Raw genomic sequence first — 23,283 nt, 5'->3', positions numbered from 1 at the left:
CTTTTTCACATATGTAAAATGAGTCGTCATAGATAATCTCAAAAACACCCCAAAGGGATTCTACTGAAGTTTGGTCACTAGTCACTGAATGTATGGGATACTTACCAAGATAGGCTTGGGCAGCTTTTCTGGCAGAGGGTGTCCAAACAGCTTCCCTTGGGCAGAAGTTGGGGAAGGAGGAGGTTCTGCACCCCGCCAGAAGGCCCAGTTTATAGTGGATCTTTTCCTTTTAAGTGGCTTTTGGCTACACTCTGCAAGGAAAGAAAGAGGTTTCTTGTTACACTACACCACACAAATTCATGTCATATCATTTATTTCCTTCTCTTTAGTGGCTGTGATGAACCAACCGTCTTCCGTTTGGCATCCGCACTATAGGGTAACGTACATGGTTTTAAGAGGAATTCCTAGAACCGGGTTTAGTGATAGCTGCATTCAAATGATGAAGGGCATATTTTAAAAATCCAGCTCACTAAGGCCTCCTCCAGATGGGTATTTTGCAGCTACATTCTGCAACATGCTCTTGACACAAAAATATTGCATTAGGATTGGTTTTATTCAGCTTTATTCTGCTATATGGTACTTCCCCAGTGCTACAACAATATTACTGTTGGGGGGTAGTGCAATACAAGTGGGATCAACCCCACTACCTCAAATATTTGTGGCATGAATAGTTATGATATTTCAGTAGGAAAGCATATGACCACCCCGAAACTTTTGCAGGCGCAGGTAGTTTTTGTATTCCCCCATGTTGCTTTCCCTTCATAAGGGGAAGGAGCACAGAAAGTCTACTTATGTCCAATGTAATTGTACAAAAAGGCAACCGCTGCTGATTGAAGCTTTAAAGTTCTGATAGTGCGCAGAATTTCAAACGCATGTACCTCCTCCAGCTCTAGCCACAAGCCCTTCCATCTGTCAAAGCCACCATCTTGGGAGTGTATTATCATCTAAAAGGCAGACTAGAAACCCATCAAATAAATAAATATTATAATGATAAAAAATGGCAGTGAGATCATTAGAACCAAAACGGTTCCCCATCCCTGGCCATGTTATACAGCAAAATATTAATCATGCAATATGATTTCAGGCAGGGGGAAATTGTTTTTGTTGTACAGCATGTAATTACAGAAGTTTGCTTTAACTATGGGAGTGGGAGGAATACTTTTAGCTAAAAGCTTAAAAGTCAGCAGCACTTAAGAAGAGCGTTGTTCAAGGTATGGGACAAATACAAAGAACTATTAGAACCCAAAACACCTTGGTGGTTATCACCTATTGAGGCATTATCACTAAAAGCACTGGAAAAAAGGGAGACTGGCCAACATAGAGAGAATTGTTAGTAGAACAGGAAGGGAAACTAGAATTGAAAGAATATCTATCTATATATATAAATGTAAAAATCGTGAAATCCCGTTTGCCACTTTTCTCCGTAACCGCTTGACCGATCGTCCTGAAATTTTGACACAACGATCCAGGCCACTAGAGCGTTGTTGGGGGCAAAAATCCCTCAAATCGCACACCTGCCCAGGTACAGACCTGCTTTTCCACCAAGTCAAACAGTGCCCTCAAGTGGCATAGTACCCTCCTCCACCCCCTCCCTTCCTGTGAAATCTAAGCCACACCCATAAACCAAATGACATCATCATCAACCAAGCAACTGAAAATCCCCCAAGGCGGCCATTAGGCCTTTGTTTAATGTAGGCCCCTGACAGGCCGGGGGGGGGGGAACCCACAACAACACACTTGGGGGCATGGCAAGGGGTTTTTACTTTACCATTTAGCACCACTACCCCCCAAAAAAACCCCACCAAAAAACCAACATTGCCAAGTGGAGGTTGGGGCCTGCCTTGGGGGGGGGTGGCACAGGCCACAGCACAGCCTTTGATTTATGTAGGCCCCTGCACGGCAAGGGTTTTTTACTTTACCATTTAGCAACACTATCACACCGGTCATGGGGGGGGGAACTGAATAGATCATGGATCGGGACACATGGGGCCAGTCACAGGGATAAGCCACAACAACACACCACACCCACAAACCCCGCCTCTGCCACGAGATCCTGTAAAACAGGAGGCCTTGGCTCCATTTTACATACTAGGCCTCAGGTCTACAGCCCATTAAATACTATCCCAAATGGAGCCCTGGGTGGGAGGTGGGGGGAGGAGGAGCCCAAATAGGTCATGGGCTGACGTAGGGTGGGGGGGGAGATAACACACATCAACGCACTTGGGGGCACAGCAAGGGGTTTTTACTTTACAATTTAGCACCACTAACCCCCCCCCAAAAAAATCCACAAGACAAAAATAAGTACCATCCTTCAAAACGTCCTGAGATACGCCGGTCATGGAGGGGGGGCGGAAACTGAATAGATTATGGATCGGGACACATGGGGCCAGTCACAGGGATTAGGCACATCAACACACCACACCCACAAACCCCGCCTCTGCCACGAGATCCTGTAAAACAGGAGGCCTTGCAACCACCAAAACAGCTATTCCACCCCAAGCCCAAAGCCTCTCCCTGCGGCTGCATTAATAAACGCCTGGCAGCATTAGGCAGTCATTCATCATTTCTCCTAACACGCACTTGGGGGCACAGCAAGGGGTTTTCGCTTTATAATTTAGTGGGCGTTGTGTCACATGCGAGGCTCCGGCGGCCATTTTAAGTAAGGGCAGTCGTGCCCCTTTTAACTTAGGCTTTGCCATGTTTATCCAAAAATAAGACACCGTCTTATATTTATTATTCCTTAAAAAACCCCACATTGGCTTATTTTCAAGGGATGCCTTATTTTTTATTACGCGTCCAGCCTTGCCTCTTCCTTGGGGCCCTCCAGAACTGTGCCTATAATGATGTCTTATTTTTGGGGTATGGCTTATATTGCACAAATGCTTAGACATCCTGCTATGGCTTATTTTATGGGTATGTCTTATTTTAGGAGAAACAACTGATTGTAAGCCTCTGTGTTGTTTTTTTAAAAAAACCATTCACTTTCTCTCCCCAGTTTAAGCCCTCAGATATTTGCAGTGGCCACCCCCCACCCCATTTACAATCCCCTACCTTCCCCTTGCCCGGGCCAGGTAGATAATGTGGCCCTTTTAAAAACCCTTTTGTTACTTTTCTCATTTTACTGATTGTGAATATGCTGACCGAGGCCCCCTTTAGATTCGGAGGCCCGCCCCAAGTGGCCCATATGACCCCCCCCTCCTTCTGTCTGGGCCTGTCTGTTGCTACGGGGCTATGGGGCTTCGCTATTTGATTCCCCCCCCCCGGTTGGGATTCTTTAAGTAGTTATCTGGGTCCCAGGGCACATCATCATCCCCTATTCTTAATCTAAATATATAGAAATGTTCACGATTCGTTCGCAGGGGCCAATGTATGGAGATACAGGGGGGAGGGGACAACAGAGGGCTCAGACAAAAGTAAATACTGGGAAATAGAACCCAGAAACTGACAACTCCTCCAATGACGGGGGCCAATGCAGGAAGATACCGGGGGTAGGGGCCAACACTCCCCAGGAACAACAGAGGGTTCAGACAAAAAGTGCATGCTGGGAAATAGTCCTTTTCGAAGGGTGGGGGCCAAGGTATGGAGATACAGGGGGGAGGGGCCAACACTCCCCAGGGACAACAGAGGGAAGGGTATCCTACGGAAACACAGGGATGAGCCGGGGTGGAGGGAGGAGGGGCAGGATACGTCATGGATCGTGACAGGGTGGGTGGGGATCACAGGAAAGAACCACAGCAACGCGTGGCCGGGTCAGCTAGTGAGGAAATAAAGGAACGTCTTCAAAGTTGGTTGCATCATAGGCACCTAAAAGATATTTTTTAAGAGGATAACAAAAAAGGCTTTTCATACATGGTTTCTAAATTCCAAAAGGAGGTAATAGAAGAAAAATCAAAATTATTAAAGAAAATGTATAATATCCTTTTGGAATGGGAAACAAAAGAAGAAGTGAAATCAGTAATGATTAAATGGGCACAAGACATAGGCCACAATATACAATTTGAAGATTGGACAAAACTTTAGAAAGTAAATCTGAAATTTACGGATTGTATATTGCTAAGGGAAAATTATATGAAAATGATGTATAGATGGTATATCTGACCAATGAACTAGCCAATGAACAGGGGGAATGTTGGAGATGTAAAGAGGTTGAAGGGACTTTTTATCATATGTGGTGGGACTGTAAAAGAGTTAAGGTATATTGGGAAATGATTTACAATGAATTAAAAAAAATGTTTAAAACTTTTGCTAAACAACCAGAAGCCTGTTGGGTATTTTAGGGCAAGACTTGCCAAAAGAGAAAAGGACATTATTTATGTATGTGGCAGCGGCAAGAATATTGCTAGCACAGAATTGGAAGACTGGAGAAATTCCAACAAAAGAACAATGGCAAGAAAAACTGATGAGCTACGCGGAGCTGACACACAGACTTCAAGAAAAGGACAATAGGGATTTTGAAAAAGAGTGGGAACCTTTTATATTATATTTGCAGAAACAAAAAAAAGAATATTGATCTGATGGTAGGATTTAAATAAACTTTCACAATTTTATGGATAGGGAATAGGTAATGTAACAAAAGGAAAAATATGGTATTTGTAGAAAATAGCAGATTATATTAATGAGGTTAATAAATCAGAAATGGAAGTCGAGGGAAATCAAAAGGGGGGGGGGAGAGATGTTTATATAAGCTGTATGTTATAAGTATATTTGTAATAAGAGAAAAGAAAATTAAGAATTTTTTTAAAAAAAGTCAGCAGCACTTGACTGAAAAATGTACTTTGTTTTAAAGCTTGTTATAAACTTGTTTGGCTGGCGAGTTCTTTCCACAAAACATTCAATGATGTGAAAATGAAAACAATGCCAACTGCATGGCAGCCTGGTGAAAACTGTCACTGCTTGGCTTGCTTTTGAAAGCAAATTCTGGAGTAGGAGTTCTTTGCTTAATTGTCTTTCCAAACCATGAGATCTAGAAACTTAACCATTCAGGAATCTGATGCTGCACTGGGTGACAGTGTCAGCAATCACCTTTCTGGAGCCTAAGGCCTCCAGACTCAGCAGCCAGCTGCACCCTCTGTGTTACCATGGCAGCTACCCTGTTTCTCATATTTTAAGACATACCCATAAAATAAGCCATAGCAGGATTTTTAAGCATTCAAGGAATATAAGCCATACCCCGAAAATAAGACATAGTGATAGGCGCAGCAGCAATGCCGGCCGCGGCAGGAGGAGGAGGGAAAAAATAAGACATCCCTTGAAAATAAGCCATAGTGTGTTTTTTTGAGGAAAAAATAAATATAAGACGTGTCTTATAATATGAGAAACACGGTAGCCAGAGGGGAGAACAGCAGTAGCAGTTATCTTCTTGGAACCAGAAGCAGTTGACGTAACCCCAAGTTCACGAAGACCCTGCTGATTTTCAAAATGGTTGCATTAGGCAGATACTCTAGATATGTATAGCAGCATTATGATCTGGGCTGTTTCATTTTCAACCCCTTTCCTATGTGAGCGATATGGAGGAGTGCTGGGTTGCAGCTGCTTAGCACTTCATAAGTTAAAACCAGTATTTGAATTGTGCCTGGAAGAGAATGGGGGAGCCGTGTAGGCAAGAGAAGACAAATGTAATTTGCATCAATGTAATTGGCATGAAATCGATCCAAAAATACTGGGTTGTATCCAACACTATAGTTCTACTGGTGCAGCAGACTTCAGTGTTTCTTCAGTTACTTTGAGACCAAATGACAATGCTCAGTTGCCTTATAAGAGACGGCTATATACTGTATTTTTCTGTGTATAAGACTAGCTTCCCCCCAAAAAAAATAAAGTCCAAAATTTGGGGGCGTCTTATACACAGGGGCCATCTCCCCCCATTTTCTTAAATCAAAGCCCCCCAAAATAGGGGTCGTCTTACACATGGGGGTGTCTTATAGATGGAAAAATATGGTAAATTCTTGAAGGGCAGACCCTCTGCAGTGATAAAATACATCACATTTATTGTTAGCAGTATCAATATAAGACACTGTGTGGATAAGTGAATGTTGGGACATCTGCCTATGAATATTGGGGGCAGGGGTGGAAACCTGCTCAAAAAGGAAAGGCTTCTTTTACACAGAATGGTTTGGATATATTTTTGTACTCAAGTTGTGACTTGGTCAGTTGACTGTGTCAAAAAACAGAGATGCAATATGTCTGCCTTGCAAGGCAATGCACATCCATTTTGGAAGCAACTGTCAATCTAATTCCTATGCAAACTTATTTCACGCTGCTGGTGGATTCTGGAAAGCCTGGGCAGCTGTCAGCAGGCAGAAAAGATGTCCAAAAGGAAGTACAATGAGACAAAGGAAGGTCAGGTTCTGTATCAAAAGCCAAAGACATCTGCACTAACATTTTTAAAAATAACAACCCACTTCTATATAGCCTCCTACTGAAGTTTGTGTTTATATATATATATATATATATATATATATATATATATATATATATGTGTGTGTGTGTGTGTGTGTGTGTGTGTGTGTGTGTGTATCAGATCAACATCTGCAGCATTGATGCAGCAACAGACTATTCTGGACTGCTAACTTTTAAAAATTGTTGTTTCCTCTAAGGAAGGGGCTAAAGATAGCAAAGATATACAACCACTTCACAAAGCAACAAAGCCGGGAGTTTCAGATGCTTTGCTCAGATTCTTAAGTTTCTAGGAATCATTGTTTCAAGAAAAAATGAATATATGCACGTCCAGTAGGGTTTACTGAGCATGCTTCTTATTGTGGCACTGAATAACCACAAGGGGGTGCTTCTGTTGCCAAATAACTCCGCAGAGAACAGAGAACAAACTCCTGATGAATACAGAAGAACAAAGTGGCAACAGAGATACTGGAGCTTCAGAGAAGCATTATATGAAGCTTGAATGTGGAAATTATCACCACCCCAAACAAAATAAATAAGAGAATCTAAAAAGAGATCTTTGTAGAGGTCATAAGAGAAGCTAAATTTGGAAATTACTTCCACTTTCACAAGTAGGGTGGCCTGGTCAATGAACTTGGAGCATTTTGCTGACTGTGATGGGTAAGAGCATAAACATGTCCATTATACTTGCAAAGTTGCTTCAGAAATAGCAAACCATGTGGCAAGGAGCCTGGGCAGGAGGGCAGAGGAGGCAGGTGTATTCTGTGACTGGAACAGCTATGCCATAATGCACTTGCTTACATTAGATAGTGGCATTACATTCTGTTACACAAAAACAATGCAAAGCTGTAGTCCTGAAAACAGTAGGCAAAGTCTTCTATGTATTAAAATAAAAAAAATTCCTTCAGTAGCACCTTAAAGACCAACTAAGTTTTTATTTTGGTATGAGCTTTCGTGTGCATGCACACTTCTTCAGACTTCTAACAAAATAAAAACTTAGTTGGTCTTTAAGGTGCTACTGAAGGAAATTTTTTTATTTTACTTCGATCCAGACCAACACGGCTACCTACCTGTAACCATCTTCTATGTATTGTTGCGTGCAACCCCAATCTCCAAGCAAGAAAGTGCTGAGGTGCCTGTGCTTACCCAGGGTTCAATTTCCATGGAATTATGGTCAGTGGAGATGGTGGTGTCTTTAGGATATATGGTTTCATTTACCCACATACACAACCTGAGCACAGGCTGAAGGAGCTCGCAGCGTCAACACCCCAACAGATCTTGCTTCCCCACCAGGTTTCCAGGAAAGTCCCTGCAGCCACAGTTTGGGATCAGCACAAAGCAAGACATGCTTCTGTGTCCCCAGCTTTCAGTTTCAGCCAAATTCTTATACACACAACTCTCTCTCGCACAGCCCCCCCCCCCAGTCCTGTTGTTCTCCATCCTAAAATGATTGTAGCATCCAGTCAGGTGAAATGGGAAATGGTCCACCCATTCATCTCTATGGCAACAGAGCCACCTCTTTGGATATAGTAAATACCTGTATGTAACTGGCCAACCAAAGCTTAACAAAGGAACTGTTTTGGCTGGTTCAGCAGCCTCTTCTACAAGATTATAAACAGGCCCTGGATGGGAACCAGCGTCTCATCCAGACTGCCCCACCCACCAAATTCATAACTGGAAGCTTATCTAGCATTTCAGCTAGCAAACAAGCTTCTCCACTATGACTGAAAGAGGAGAAAGGAAAGAAGTGTGTGGGGGGGGGGCTAAGTGAGTGACTGCATTCATCACTGGCTCTGGCTCTGGCCACAGTCTGTAGGCAGCCCTTGACAGCTTAGATCTGAGGGAGCGCAGTTCTCAACAGAAGCCCATTCCCTCCTATAGGCCAAAGTCATAGGAAGTAACAGTGAAAAGATCAACAGGAATCCCATGGGAACTGCATGGGCATCCCAGACCACCTTCCAGAATCCTCTGTGACACACACAGGAGCTCCTCTGCAAATGTTCAGGAGTTCCTCAACTCACAAAAAAGAGGTTCCAGAAGCCACAACCTTTGATGCAACACTGCAATGAGAGAGTTCAAATGTGCAGTCCACCCCCCCCACCCCCTCATTTTTAAGTATTGTTACTTCCCCAAGGCCCTCAAGAGGAGACCAAAATGTGAATTGATAGTATATAAATAAATTGCAAAAGTACTGATAAACCATTCAGGTAAGCCTTGAGAAATGTTCACTTATGGAAAAAACAGTGGAAAAGGGGGCAACTAGACCCAATGTGTTCTCTCTTTAAGCCGAGGAGGCCTTCTGAAGCTGAAGTATGATTGCTTTGAACAAAAGCTCTAGTCATTCACAAGCACAGACTCTATAATGAAGAAATCTGGCCATTTCCTTGCGAGCTTTGGCTGGCTTCAAGTAAGCTTTGGTCTAATAAGAGAAGAATTATTAAAACACCCTACCTTCTCCTAACCCTGGAGTAAGAAGTTTGTTTGGCATGACTCCCTGTCTAGCATGCCCCTGTGCTTCCTTTTGCCCATTGTCCAGGATGGATGCTGGCTCGTTACCACACAGAGTTAATCTGACAAATGTTCTCTGAACGAAGCTTCTGTAAGCAGAGAGACTCACCATTCAGCTCATGCCCAGTGGCCAGGCGCCTTGGCTTGATTACAAACTGGCACTGGCGCTCACGGGGCAGCTGCTCGATTAGGATGGCCTCCTGAACTTCCAGAGGGCAGACGCAGTCCTTTGATTCCTGGGTCTGAGGCAAAGTGTCGCGAATGTGGCTCATTTTAATTCCGAATGGATATTCGTGTCCTTATCAAAGAAAGAGGAAGAGGGTTTAATTTTCACCGAGTGGCGGTCAGGCAACGAATGAGCACCTCCCAAGGATGCTGCAATGATATTTATTATCTCTTTAAAAACAAACAAAGAAAGAAGACACACACCCTCGTAATAAATGCACTCCACTTGACATACACTACACTATGATCTCCGTGCAATGTTTCTTCTGATAAGCCTCAATATCTGTTCTCCCTCATTTCCCGAAACCTTAGCTAGCAGTTTGGTACTCGCCTGATTTTAGACTGCTGCAGCCTGGCATGCCTCCAGGTTAGGGTTCCCTCTCCTCCACTGTATTCCTGGTTTTCACTCTCCTGCCCTAAATAGTCAGTCACCATTGCATGGGCACTGAACACACTCAACCCTCCTTGGGCTGCTTTGGGTCCCAAGCCTTTAAGGTTTACCTAAATATTTATTTCCCCTACTTTGGCAAACTTCAGGGTTCTCCCAAGCCTGCTTTGGCTGCATAAGCCTAAACATCAGAAATAGAGGGAAATGAAATGCCCCATACATGTGCATTTTGCCAAAGGATGTGTTTCTGGTGGCCCAGTTGACCAGATGAAGCTTCAACATAGGGCTCCTTATCCTTTGCTGCAGAGATGGGGAAACTGGGGTCATACTGGCTGGGGCTGGAGGGAGTTGGGAGCTGAGCCACATCTGAAAGGCACCAGGTTCTACATCCAACTTCACAGTCTTTCTACTATTTAAATATCTGAAGCTCTTCCACAAGTTCTTAGTTTAGCTTCTTTTGCCCATTTACTTTCATCTTTCCCACCACAAGAGCTTCTTGTGCCCTTAAGACAAGGTGCTGCCCTCAGGTGCAATAGAGGTCATTGTTCCACGGCCAGTGCTGAAATAATATCTAACTGGCAGTCCTATAAACTTCTGCATCTGGAATTGGGAAAGGTGAGGAATGCCATCTTGTCTGTTTCCCCAGGCACCCAAATGTTTCATTACATTTAAATAGTGCTAGTTTACTAGAAAAAGAGGTGCTGGACCTCAATTTGAACATCTTCCCTTATTCTTTTATGGTGGCAATGGTGCCCACCTGAGAGGTGCCCAAACTGATTTCTGGCAAGTTCAGGCTGAAAAAAAGCCCTTCCTCTAAATTACATTTCCACCTCACCTTTTCTCCAAGGAAATTAAGGTGCCATACATAGACCTTCACCCTCACAAAAACTATGGTAGGCCAGGTTGAGAAAACATGACTGACCCAACACCACCCAGCGCACTTCATCGCTGAGTGGGGATATGAACCTGGATCTTCTGAGTCCTAGCCCAATGTTTAGCCATTACACTACACTGCCTTGGGCTGGATCTGAGTATAGATCTGTCAACTGCCACTAGCCATGGTAGCCAAATGGAACCACCATGCAGACAAACAAGTGAGGGTGGTTGTGAGGCTGCTTGGGAGCTTCCAGGTGCATCTGTCTGGCCACTGCTGAGTTGCACAGAGAAGTACATTTCAGATCACAACAAATATGAACAGCCGAGGCACTTTATGGCTCCAAAAGGAAAAAGGAGATATTCCAAAATTAATTCAAACACATCCTGTCTAATGCTGGAATAGCCTCTAGTGCGCTTGATAACTTCTGTGAAATGTTGCAGAGGATTAATCGTTTAAAATGTACTTGGAAGCTATGAAACCGGAAATCTGTTTGTGGGTGAAATGGGAGTCAAGAGAACAAAGCTGAAGTAACAAGGGCCACCAATTTGGCTTCTGATCTGCATCTGTGCAACTCCCACTGCAAGTCAAGTAGAGATGGAAACAGGGCTCTGGGTAAGCTTCTGGGGGAATGTAAAAAAAGGAGTATCACTTTAGTATCTGGCACGGTTTTAATAAGAGACAATTATGTTCTAACTTTCAGGGGAAGAGACTCTGTGAACTCAACATCCTTCCATCTGCTTTTCAAGACTGTTCCTGATATTTTGCACCAACAGATATAGAATTAAGACTACGTGCAGAATCTAAGAAGATAAATGGGTATCTTTCTTGATTAAAATGTCCAGTAATATAGCAGTACTACTATTATTAAGAGCCTGTAACTACAACAGCTCTTAACTGCAAGGGTGGGATGCTTGGATTTCATTGGTCAGTTATTTATCATTAATGATGTACTGGCAAACACACCACCACCCTAGACATTTTTACTTACCCAGTCTGCAGAAACAAAGAAGTGGATCTAGACCTGCATTACCATCCATAGGCCTGTGCCTCATGTAAGTTGGTTGTCATCTTCGGCTGAAAAGGACTAGCCACCCTCCCAAAGGAACTTTAATGGACTGATGCATATTTTTTAATATTTCATATTTGAACTCCCAAATGGAGAACACCATAAGAATTGCTGGCTCACCACAACCAAACTTGTGCAAGTAAGGATTGGGTTTCCTTTTGGTCTTGTGTGTGTGTGTGTGTGTGTGTGTTGCTTGCTTTTTGGCTGTTGCTATGTGCTCATAAAAAGCAGAGACGTCACCTTGCCGACAAAGGTCCGTATAGTTAAAGCTATGGTTTTCCCAGTAGTGATGTATGGAAGTGAGAGCTGGACCATAAAGAAGACTGATCACTGAAGAATTGATGCTTTTGAATTATGGTGCTGGAGGAGACTCTTGAGAGTCCCATGGACTGCAAGAAGATCAAACCTCTCCATTCTGAAGGAAATCAGCCCTGAGTGCTCACTGGAAGGAAAGATCCTGAAGCTGAGGCTCCAATACTTTGGCCACCTCATGAGAAGAGAAGACTCCCTGGAAAAGACCCTGATGTTGGGAAAGATGGAGGGCACAAGGAGAAGGGGACAACAGAGGATGAGATGGTTGGACAGTGTTCTTGAAGCTACCAACATGAGTCTGACCAAACTGTGGGAGGCAGTAGAAGACAGGAGTCCCTGGCGTGCTCTGGTCCATGGGATCATGAAGAGTTGGACATGACTAAACGACAACAACATGTGCTCATAAGCCCTGAGGAGGGGACAGGATAGAAAAGGAACTAAAACAGAAACTTACCAATAAGGGGATATGGAGCATCTTCTCTACCAGAATTCACCCAAAGCTGATATTCTTTTTCAGAGCCCTTTAAAAACACAACCACACAGGTATTGCAATTTGTTGTTGTAATTCTATATTGAAGAAAACCAAATAAAACTAAAATAAAGAAATGCAATTCCACAGTTAAGGCAGCTCCTATTATACAGGGCAGTCACAGAAACTGGTACTATGCTTTGTGGTTTCCTGCTCCCAGGAGTATGGAAATATGCAGCTGAGTGGTATTAGGAGATGGGGTATTTTATGCAAGGTACTACATAGGTGAAGGAAAGAAAGATGTATTTGATGGGATCCCCATGGCTCTTGGTATTCTTTAAAATACATGTCTTGCACCATAAAATCCTGCATTGCAGGGTTCACTTCTGTGGCCTGCAGACCATGCAGTCCCCCCCCCCCCCACAGAATCAGCGCTCAAAGTCCTGCTATTTATACACATGGCTCTGAAACAGAGGACCACAGCTAATGGAAGGGACTCCTACAATGCAGGACGTACAGCTTTGGCAATTTGTAACTCTGACCTAAGAAGCAAAATTAAGGCAAGAGGAAGAATCCCAAATCATTTCAGGCAGAACAAATCGCTTTATCCAGACTCCAGCTACAATCTTGGTTGAGAGCCCCACACCATTCTTCTGTAGGTTTTGTACATATTGCATGAGCTCTTGGGCCAACTGAGGCTTTAGAAGTGGGTGGCTAAGTGGAAGCAAGAGCCAAGCCTTCCTCTAGGCACAGATTCACTGAAGCAAAGAGGTGGATTATCTCTTCTGCTGAAAAGAGATGGGGCGATTAAAACTCAGATAGATAAATAAATATATTTCCTCGGAGTCCTGTTAATGTTCATTCCCTCACCAATGATTTTTCCTGGTGGCCCAAGTTAGAGAGTGCTATAGCTTTCTACTACCTATGAGATAACGTAAGCACACATCCGCCAATAATGCAAGTTGTTAAGAGTACATTTTTTAAAAATGACATCATGAATACTCACGTTGATTCCAAGTTGCTGCAAGGACATGAGGACTATGTCACTTGCTGTGTCTGTGTTGGTTATGGTTAAGGTTTTTGACTGTTGGGGGAGAAAAGAGGTTGAAGAGAACATTATTACCCAAATCACAGCACTTTAAAAGTAGTTAAGTACAGCATGAAGCTTATACTTTTGCAGGGGAAAATGTTAGCTAGAACTTTGATGTAATACCTACACCCAAGAAGCAAACCTAATGAAGCAACATTTAACTATACCATATACCTTTTCGAGGAAGGGCAGATCAAAAGTATTCTTAAATAATTATATAATATGGCTGCATGGAAACCAAACTTGTGATTAGGGAGATAGAAAAATTCCATCAGGAACTGAAACCAGAGCAGAAATTCTCACAACTTGCATGTTTGTCTGAGATCACTAACAGAAATCATGCAAGTGAATATGAGTGCTCTATGCGATTGTTGTTTTTTCAGTCAGCAAACATTATGTGAGCAGTTATCTTCTGCATTGCTTTTGACGCTTCTCTTCCACTGAAATGCACTAAAATTAATTACATAGTTAACTGCAAAAGCTTCTGCCCTAGCAGATAGTGAGACAAATAAAGTAAAAAAATGTCCACAGGACTTCTCGGTTTCAGAATCTTGTGCCAGTTTTTTCTCTGCAAAATATCAAAAACAGGCTTCTGCATGAGCCACTGAAAAATAATAAACTGACAAAAAGACTTAAGCGAAGGAGTACAAACGCAGTCTATTTTTGCCTAGGGATATAGCTGAATGATCAGAACATAAACAAAGGGGGGGGAATAACATTTTCCCAAAGCAATGACATCTGGCACCCAGGAGTAGGTCAGTGCATTTGCATAAGGCTTGCCTTTGGCTAGAGAATATAATAAAATAATTTGTGCTGCATATGCCTCTTCCCTAACTAGCCCTTACTCTAGCATAAAATGAAACAATTCCCCAAGATCTCCAGCTGCTCTTGCAAAAAAAGGGAAGGCGAGCTTCATAGAAAGTGTTCAGATTTTTAGGAAGCTTCCATCTGCCACTCTACTGCCTTATCAGTGATATTTCTGGCACTACTGTGTTGTACTTCAATGATGACCAGTATAAGGGAATCTCCAGTGATTCAGTTTTAAAGGTTCTGAACTACTGCACAATTTTTGTGCGTACACAAAACTGCCAGGTGCCATTCCCCAAACATCTCAGCTGAGTTTTGTCAGTATGATTGCCCTTTGTTTGGAGGATATGGTCAGAAATACTTGCTTTGATTCTCAGTTCCTTATAGTCCATTTTATAATGAGCCGGAGTGATAAAAAATGAGAAAGAAGGTCATGGACCATTAGTAAAATGTGACTGGATAAAATCCCAGTGCTAGAATGAGATATACAAGGAAATTTGGGGGGAACAAGGAAGCATTAGGACAATGCTCTCCAGCAGAATTCACGCAGGAGACTAGAATTTTCTGACTACTGAGTACAGCATAGGGAAAATCTCAAAGGGCTTCTGAGATGCCTATTAGTGGTTTCCTACATTTATCTGTAGAAACAACAACAGGCAAGATGCTGGGTTTCTCTTTGGTGAACAGTCTCCAACATAGGAAATAGGAGGAGACTGAGAGGAGATATGATAGCCACCTTCAAATATCTAACTGGCTGTCACATGGAAGATGGAGGAAATTTGTTTACTCCTGCTTCAGAGGGTAAGACCCAAACCATTGGATTCAAGTTACAAGAAAAGAGATTCCAACTATACACCAGGAAGAACTTTCTGGCAGTAAGAGCTGTTTGACAGTGGTCATAAACCATGGTTTGTGAAGAAGCCAGGGTCATAAATCATGGCTTGAACTAGCCATAGTTTAAACTAACCAGAGCTTCCCCACGTTTGGTTGCAGTAGGGAGTTCTGATTAGTTTAAAAGCAGATGCTCCTGACTGCCTCCTTGCCATCATAGCAGATGAGATAGGGGGTATGGTGTTCAAGCCCATGGCTTGTTCATGTAATGTGAAACAATAGTCTGCAAAGACTCTGTGCTGTATTGGTTAAGGGTCTTGTAAACAAACACCTAAATTTTGTACTCGGAAATAAACGTTACACATCATGCAGCATTTGAATTTTCACAGCTGCTTGCCAAGGAATAGGCTCAACGATAGCACTGACGCACTCTTCATTCAACGCGGCTTATGAACACTTACATATGCACAGTTTCCAATATCCTTTGCAATGATTTTTAACGGAATGCTCTTGGGATAGTCTTTTTCCTTCTCTTCCTTGATACGGCTGTCAAAGCAAGCAGAAATGGAGTTGTTTCACAAAACGGAGATTGAAATAACAGAATAATAGAAGGGAAAATATGTTATGGTGATGCTCTAAATGCAAAGAGCTCTTCTGAAACGGCTTGCCTCTAAAAAGCACCTTTAAAATGAGGAGGGGCTCTTCTACACAAATAGTTTGATTATTCCCTTTAAATGGCTAGATTTGGATCCTGCAAAATTAAATCCTATTCAGTAAGAAAAGCTCCATCCAATTTTGCAACATACCAGTTTCTCTAATCTACTTTCACAAAACTTTTTCAATTTCTGGAAGCACAAAATGAAACTACATATCAACTAGATGGCAACAAGGAACTGTCCTAGGTTCAAAATGACAGACAAGACTTTGTATGGTCTATTATGGATAATGTGGCAGAACAGAAATACCTTTGTAGGAAAGTAAGCCACTTCTCTTTCTGTTCGATGGAACTGAAACAAAGAAAAACAAGTTTTAAATGGTAGCTATGTACCACATTTCCCTACTTAATAAAAGCTTTAGAATCAAAATTTCAAAGTAGATCCTTCCCTCCATGCCCAAGCTGAAAGCTAGCTGAGAAACCAAACTGGTTGGATGAGGCCAGCTGGTAAATGGCACCAATAGCTGTGGCCTTAGCAAGTGACCCATCAATTCATGTACCTCTTGTCTTTGTATCTTTTCATCTCTCAGAAAGTGTTTCAAAGACTCCCATGGAGTCAGAGGATGTTAAGGGAAGTATAAATTGCTTCCACATCATGCACTTCATAAATATTTGGACTTTCCTTTACAACAACTCTTGTAAAATTCTTCAAATGCCCTCTTTACCTCCCATTGTGAATGACTTGGCTTACATAAAATCTAAAATTCCCTTTTTAACAGAGGCCATCATATTTACAAAGTCAGACTATTTCAGAGTCAACAAAAGACAGTCAAGAAAAAGTACCTATTAAAACATGTTTTTTTTCTCACTGACACATAAAATCAAAGCTACGCTATCACCATAAACCAGAACCTACTTACTCTAAAACTGTAAAAGTGGAGGTCAGTGAGATTTCAATTAAGTGGGTTGTGGACTGCAGCACAGACAATCAAAGCTTTTCTGTCAAATTTATTTGGCAAGAAATAAAAGAGTGCCACCTTATACATTCTCTCTAGATACAGACATTGCCATTTATAAGCCAGGCTGCCAATCTGTTTCCAGGCTTGATTCAAGGTACATAGTTCTGGCCTGGGATAGAATATCTAAGAGAAAAAGCCTTCCACATACAAGCCTGCCCTACACTGTCACTCATATTCCAATGGTCTCCTTAGGGGATCCTCCTGCCCCAGTCTTCTCCAATATTGAAAGCAAAAAATATAACATTAACCTAGAATTAGAGAGGTATGATAAAAGGGTATGATAAAAGCTTGGATTTATCCCAATATAATTAGATTTCATTTTGCTGTTGTTAAAAATAAAGGTTTTATTATGACTGATGAAGTGCCAATGGATTTCCAGAATAGAATGACAGAAGTTCAGTGGATGGAATCCAACACTGCACAACTGCACAACACTGCACAACTGCAACACTGCACAACTGTATCTCCCACTCACGAAATGGGACTTCACCTTCCTATGTTTGCCCTGAAGACCTCTGCACACCCTAAAATCTGCTCCCCAACCCTTCCGGGCAGATTTTGGAGGTGAAGTCCATTCATAAGGAGAAATTCATTTCCTTCAGGCACGGACAGCAATTGATACTAGTACCAGAAGGGGTCCAACCTTTCTTATGTCTTCTCATCTCCCTCGCCCTTCTTGGCTGTTAAAAGTGAATCAGAGGGGACTGACCAACTGGCTCAACTGTTTCCCTTTTCTGCTCTATATCCACTGTGGGGACCACCAGGAGGACCTCAATAGCATCCCTCTCCCCAGAAACTCTGGAAACTGAAGCTCTGTGAAGGTGACTAGAGATCTCAGCAGCCTTATCAAAATGGCAATTTCCAGAATCTTTTGAGAGAAGCCATGACAGTCAAACTGTAAAGACAGAAGGTCTATACCACAAATGCACCACAAATACCATGAAAAAAGTAAGTATGACTTGCATGTATGTAAATTATAATTTCACGTTTCTCATTCCAAGCTGCAGAAGGAATCATGATTCAGCACCAACTTCATTTGCGCTATGAAGGGTCTCTCATTGAGGTAATTCATAAAAAAGGGTACTGGGCATTTTCAACTCTTGGTCATTCATGAACTTTAACGCTGTTGAATGAATGCAGGAAGGAAGGAAGGGGGGCAACCAGTGCAAATAGTCTCTCATACCTGAAGCTGGCAACACAGTTGGTGGTGGGCCATCCTAAAACAAAAGACTTCTCCAGGTCAGTGCTACCCTCACAGACCTCTTCCAGGCAAGAAGCTGTCCACATGTCACTGAGACGCGCCTGGCTCTTCAGTTTGAAATGCAACTGTGACCTGTAATTAAAAGAAGTCTGTTCTAGTACATTCCTAGCAACCAAAGGTTAGAAATAACTACAAAGCAGGCACATTTCAGCCAGCACAAAACTATAAAAACAATGGACTCTGTTGGAACTACACACATGAATTGCAACTGACACAGCCCTGGAGGCAAAAAGGGTGAACTAACAGATTATCACCAATTCAAAAGTGGGGTTTGTTGGACCTGACCAAGTTCTGTAGTGAAACAAAGACTGCTGCCAAATGCTGTATTTCAAGAAAAACTGTGAATCCAGGAGTATATATCTGCCCTTACAAGTGGAAACAAGGGTAATCTCAAAGCCATGTCAAGAAAGGTCAGAGAATGTTCTGATGCCACTTTGGTATTCAAGCTACTTTGAGTCATTTGGTACAAAAGCAGCTCATTAATATAAATAAAAACTAAAATGAACATACTTGCTGACCTCAGGGTCTCTGTTGTGTGTGAAGCCTGGTGTGGAAGCATAAAAAGCTGACATTGTAAGTATGGGGAAGGTCACATGTACTTGGGCTTTCCCTCAACTCTTGACAGAAGTGCATCAATGGGACAAGCAGGCCTACCACAGACATGGAAGAGACACTTGACGAGCATATTCACAATTTTGCTGATTATTACTGCTTTGTGTTGTTTTGCTGCTGATATTAGTATTGATGTTTCTAATTTGGCTTGCTTTTGGTTGGTTATACAGTATTGTGTTTTTATACTGCAAGCCACTTTAGACATCTCCGCTTTTATATATGCAGGCCCCATCATCCAAAATGCTGATGGGAGAGTTTCTATCAGCCTTGCATTAGGAGTTCAGAGAAGACCTAACTTCCAGTGGGTGTTCAAATAGCCTTCTTTATCAGTCACTTCTGTCCAGAAGTGTTTGGCTTATTGTTAACTGATGCACTAGAAACTGAGAGCATGCCTTAATCCCCCCTCCCCCATAAACACACATACCTGTCGTTCTCATTGTAGGGAGCTGTAGCTGATCTCTATCACAGGGTAAGGAAGATCTCACATTCAAATAAATGTGGTATCTCTCCATGTTCTCGTTATGGGGAAGGTACCCATGAGCCTTAGTTCCACATTCCCAGTCTCATTTCAAGAGGACTCCCAAAGGCTAAGCAAGGGCAGAACAAGCCCTGGGAGGGATAGGCAAAGTGGCATTCGTTCTTCAGTATTAGTCTAATTTGCAGTACAAACAACATAGGCCACATTCAGCAATCTAGATCTCCAATGTGAAAGCACTTGACCCTTGTGGATTTCAAAGGACTGACCTACATTTATGATGCTCTTATTTTTCCAAAGCTTTTAATATCTGGTCTGTTAACAGCTGTGGCTGGATGCTGTGCCGCAGAGGAACTGGCACCAGTTCAAATATCCACAGATGTAAACATAGCTCTGGACACAACTCGCTGGGAACAGCCTCCAATGCAAACCTCACTGAAATGAACAGGAGTTGGGCAAGATCACAGCTGTTCTATTAGACAATTCTCTCAAGTTCCACTGATGTTTCCCCAGGCATTCTAGGTAGACAGTGCCTTCTGAGAATCATACTTCTGTATTCCCTATCATAGCTCCTGCTCCTAGTTCAGTGTTTAATGTTGAAATTCTCAGGGGTTAATGTGATGCAGTGTAAATCAGCAGGAGTATAGAGCATTCCTCCCAATGAGAAATGATTACAACATTGGGAGATATTTTGTTTTTTTTAAAAGGTAAGTAAGTGCGAGATAGATATATGGTTTGGAAAAAACTAGATAAAGAAAAGTTTATCTTCTTCTCTCATGGTACGAGAACCCAGGGCATCCAATGAAGCTGAATGTTGGGACCAAAATAAGGTGCCACAAGACTTTGGTCACATCCACACCAAACCTCCCTTCTTCTGCTATCTCAGTTTCAGATATTTCATTTCTGGGAAATGTTATATTCTTATGGCTAACTTTTCTTTCCTGGCAGGGATCTTCCCAGGAAAATCTGAGATACACAGCTTTTCCTCATCACTTATCCCCATGCCGGGAAAAGCTTCATTTTATCTGTTAAATTTCCACATACTGAGCAGTCATTAAAGCCACAGAAGCAATATCCAAAAAGTTGGCAGCCAAGCTGACAATTCATTGTCTAATTAAACCATTAAAAATGTTACAGCAGCTCAGCTCTTTGTTGAAACCACTTCAACGCAAATTGCCTAAATCAACACGGTACAGAGTTGGTTTACGATAATGGAGTCGGTACTAATGTCCATCTCCTAGGAGCCAGCCTCAAATAAAATCTAAGAACCGAGTCATGTATCTCCTGTCACTTCTGACTACACAATCTAAGACAGCCTTTGATTATAAACCCTGTGTATCAGCAACAGACCTGGCAATCACCTTTTTAATTAACACCTTGCTCTCTTCACTTCTTGGCTTTCAAAAACGTTAAGAGTGCCTTAGCACATTAGTTGTGCCAGGCAGTCTGTCAATCAAAGCCACTTGGGTGTGAACATGAAAAATACAGAATATGATGTCCATATTCCTTTATCCCCACTTTTGACCATCAAGGATGCATTGGGTGACTGTAACAGGGCTACATGCAATGTTTTCCATAGATTAACTACGGTAGTTACCTTACTTTTCCGAGGGTTTTTTACTCCAAAATAAAGTTTTAAAAAATGGTGGTGGTGGTGGGGTCTTCTTATACATGGGTAGTTGCCTCCGCAAGCAGGATCTAGCGATTGGGTGGGTGAATGGTGTCTGCTGCAAGGGCTGCATTTCTATTGGCTGCTGCTTTGTCAACCAGGTGGATTATTTGTGGATGCATCAAGGGCTGCTTTGGATTGGCTGCTGCTTTGTCAAATGGGTGGGTTATTAGTGGATTGTCAATGGCTGCTTTGGATTGGCTGTCACTTTGGCAATTTGGCTTGCATTGCATTGCTTGCGATTGCTAGCATATGCCCAGTTGGGTGAGTGACATTTGGTTCGGCACCCCCCCCCCAAAAAATTGCTCATTTTGTTAAATGTGAGCCCCCCAAAATAGGAGGCGTCTAATACATGGGGGCATCTTATAGATGGAAAAGTTTGGTATTTGATGTTTCTTTTCTTAAAGTACCAACCTATTTTCCCTTCTTGTCTCCTTCTTCATATTTCTAATAAAATCCTTTAATTTGTCTTTGGGGTTCAGAGTGCATTTGTGAAAAGTTCAAGCAGCTGTGAGTTCGGGTAAGGAAATCTATCTAGTTGTTAATAATTAGTGGTTTAAAAACAAAGAGAGATCCTATCGATAACTATCTCATAAATAGATTTATTTCAGTGAGTAGTATTCATATAAACTTTACTAGAGCAGGCCCACTAAAAGTAATGGATGTAACTTAGTCATGTTCATTCATTTGAATGGGTGCTCTGAATAAAACTTCATTCAATGCCACTCTCTGCTCTGTTATCACGAGTACACCCTTTTGCTTTAATGATCTTGCATTACCAAGACCTGTTTGGAAGATGCTCTGAAACAGAAGGTGAGAGCACCGAGGAGTCTGGGTAAGCCGTCTGTGTGCAGTCAGGCTTGACACTGAGCTTGGATTATTCACTCAGCCATACACAAATTAAATCAAATTTACAAGCTGGAGCTCTAGCATTCCAGCCTCCTGTAGTGCTTGCGGTTTCGGGCAATCCTTGAGGGTTCTTTCACATGTGATTATATGTGAGGAAGAAGCTAAGAAGGAAAAAGCCTGATGTCGTATAGTAAGTGTTGTACTGCCTTCCCCAATTTGGTGTCTTCCCATAGTCCATGGTGGAAGTGAAAAAACATCTGGAGGGCACCAGGTTGGGGAAGTTTGGTATAGTAGGTAGGACCATCATTGGTTTATTTATACAGTGGTAAAAAGGTAAAGGTAAAGGGACCCCTGACCATTAGGTCCAGTCGTGACCGACTCTGGGGTTGCGCGCTCATCTCGCATTATTGGCCGAGGGAGCCGGCGTACAGCTTCCAGGTCATGTGGCCAGCATGACAAAGCCGCTTCTGGCAAACCACAGCAGCACATGGAAACGCCGTTTACCTTCCCGCTGTAGCGGTACCTATTTATCTACTTGCACTTTGACGTGCTTTCAAACTGCTGGTTGGCAGGAGCTGGGACCAAGCAACGGGAGCTCACCCCGTCACAGGGATTCGAACCGCCGACCTTCTGATCAGCAAGCCCTAGGCTCAGTGGTTTAACCACAGCACCACCTGGGTCCCTGGTACCTGGTACCTCTGATTAAGAACTTAATTCGTTCCGGAGGTCCGTTCTTAACCTGAAGCTGTTCTTAACCTGAGGTACCACTTTAGCTAATGGGGCCTCCCACTGCCACCGAGACATTTCTGTTCGCATCCTGAAGTTCTTAACCTGAGGTACTACTTCTGGGTTAGCAGAGTCTCTAACCTGAAGCATTTGTAACGCAAGGTACCACTGTATACCACTTTTTTGCCTCCAAAGCAGTGAACAGATTAATACAACAAATACAACAAAACTACTGTAAATACAGATACAAATGCACAATTAATAAATACAATGAAATCATAAAATAGCAAACCCCCAGGCCCACCATGAATGCACTTGCCACGAGTGCAACTGCCCAAGCAATAAGCTTCTTCCCTGGAAACAGCTATAGTTGTGGTTAAGTTCTTAGAAGAAGTTGGGAGGTGATACGGAATGCAATGCTGCAACTGACTCCTGAACTACAGTTATGCCTTCATTAGCCCATGTAGCTATCCCCATCTATTAGGTGTAATAAATCTGGTTAAAGAAATAGTAATAACCAGGTAACTACAGGAATATTCTGAGCTTCAAACCCCAAAACAGTAGTTTGTAAAGAAAGAAAATTATCAGGAATCTCAGAGAGTCCTTTCTTCAGCACTGGACTTACTTGGGTTTGGCGACCACAAGAATATCTGTAAAGAGGAAAAGGTGTCGTTCCTGGGTCTGCAGGCCTGTCTTCAGCTGCACGTGTCCATCCATAAGGAATGTTCTGTTGGGACAAAGGAAGGACTGCACCAGCGGACATGTCTCTGGACTGATGGGAGAGAAGCAACTTTCCCTGTAGCAAATGTGAAAGGAAGACAGTGTGAGCTGAACCAAAGAATCCACATGCCATCCACACAGCAATATGAATGAAGAAACCATTTCAAATTTGAAATCCAGCTGAGAACCGAACAAGTTTTATATACTCAGAATGGAGGTGAAATTCAGGTATCATTTCAGGGATCAGAACAGGATTTCCTCCAAACTCTGACAAAAAAAATTTCAAATCTTTGAAAATGATCACACTTGGAACCTATTTAGAAAGAAA

General features: G+C 42.5%; 1 protein-coding gene across 1 annotated transcript in view; it reads right to left on the bottom strand.

Moving 5' to 3' along the window:
• The window catches only part of ARHGAP20 (Rho GTPase activating protein 20), an 80,326-nt gene that overhangs the window by 5,005 nt on the left and 52,038 nt on the right, over nt 1-23,283 (bottom strand). The window contains exons 3-10 of the mRNA XM_035116227.3: nt 22,861-23,031; nt 17,827-17,976; nt 15,935-15,976; nt 15,431-15,515; nt 13,248-13,325; nt 12,227-12,293; nt 9,014-9,202; nt 106-251 (exon numbers count right to left, since the gene is read on the bottom strand). Of these exons, the coding sequence (XP_034972118.3) occupies nt 106-251; nt 9,014-9,202; nt 12,227-12,293; nt 13,248-13,325; nt 15,431-15,515; nt 15,935-15,976; nt 17,827-17,976; nt 22,861-23,031 (928 nt within the window). The remainder of the gene's footprint in view (nt 1-105; nt 252-9,013; nt 9,203-12,226; nt 12,294-13,247; nt 13,326-15,430; nt 15,516-15,934; nt 15,977-17,826; nt 17,977-22,860; nt 23,032-23,283) is intronic.

This window comes from Zootoca vivipara, chromosome 4 (genome assembly GCF_965207765.1).
Source record: "Zootoca vivipara chromosome 4, rZooViv2.hap1.1, whole genome shotgun sequence".
Classification (NCBI taxonomy): domain Eukaryota; kingdom Metazoa; phylum Chordata; class Lepidosauria; order Squamata; family Lacertidae; genus Zootoca; species Zootoca vivipara.
This window is presented reverse-complemented; position numbering and strand designations above follow the sequence as displayed.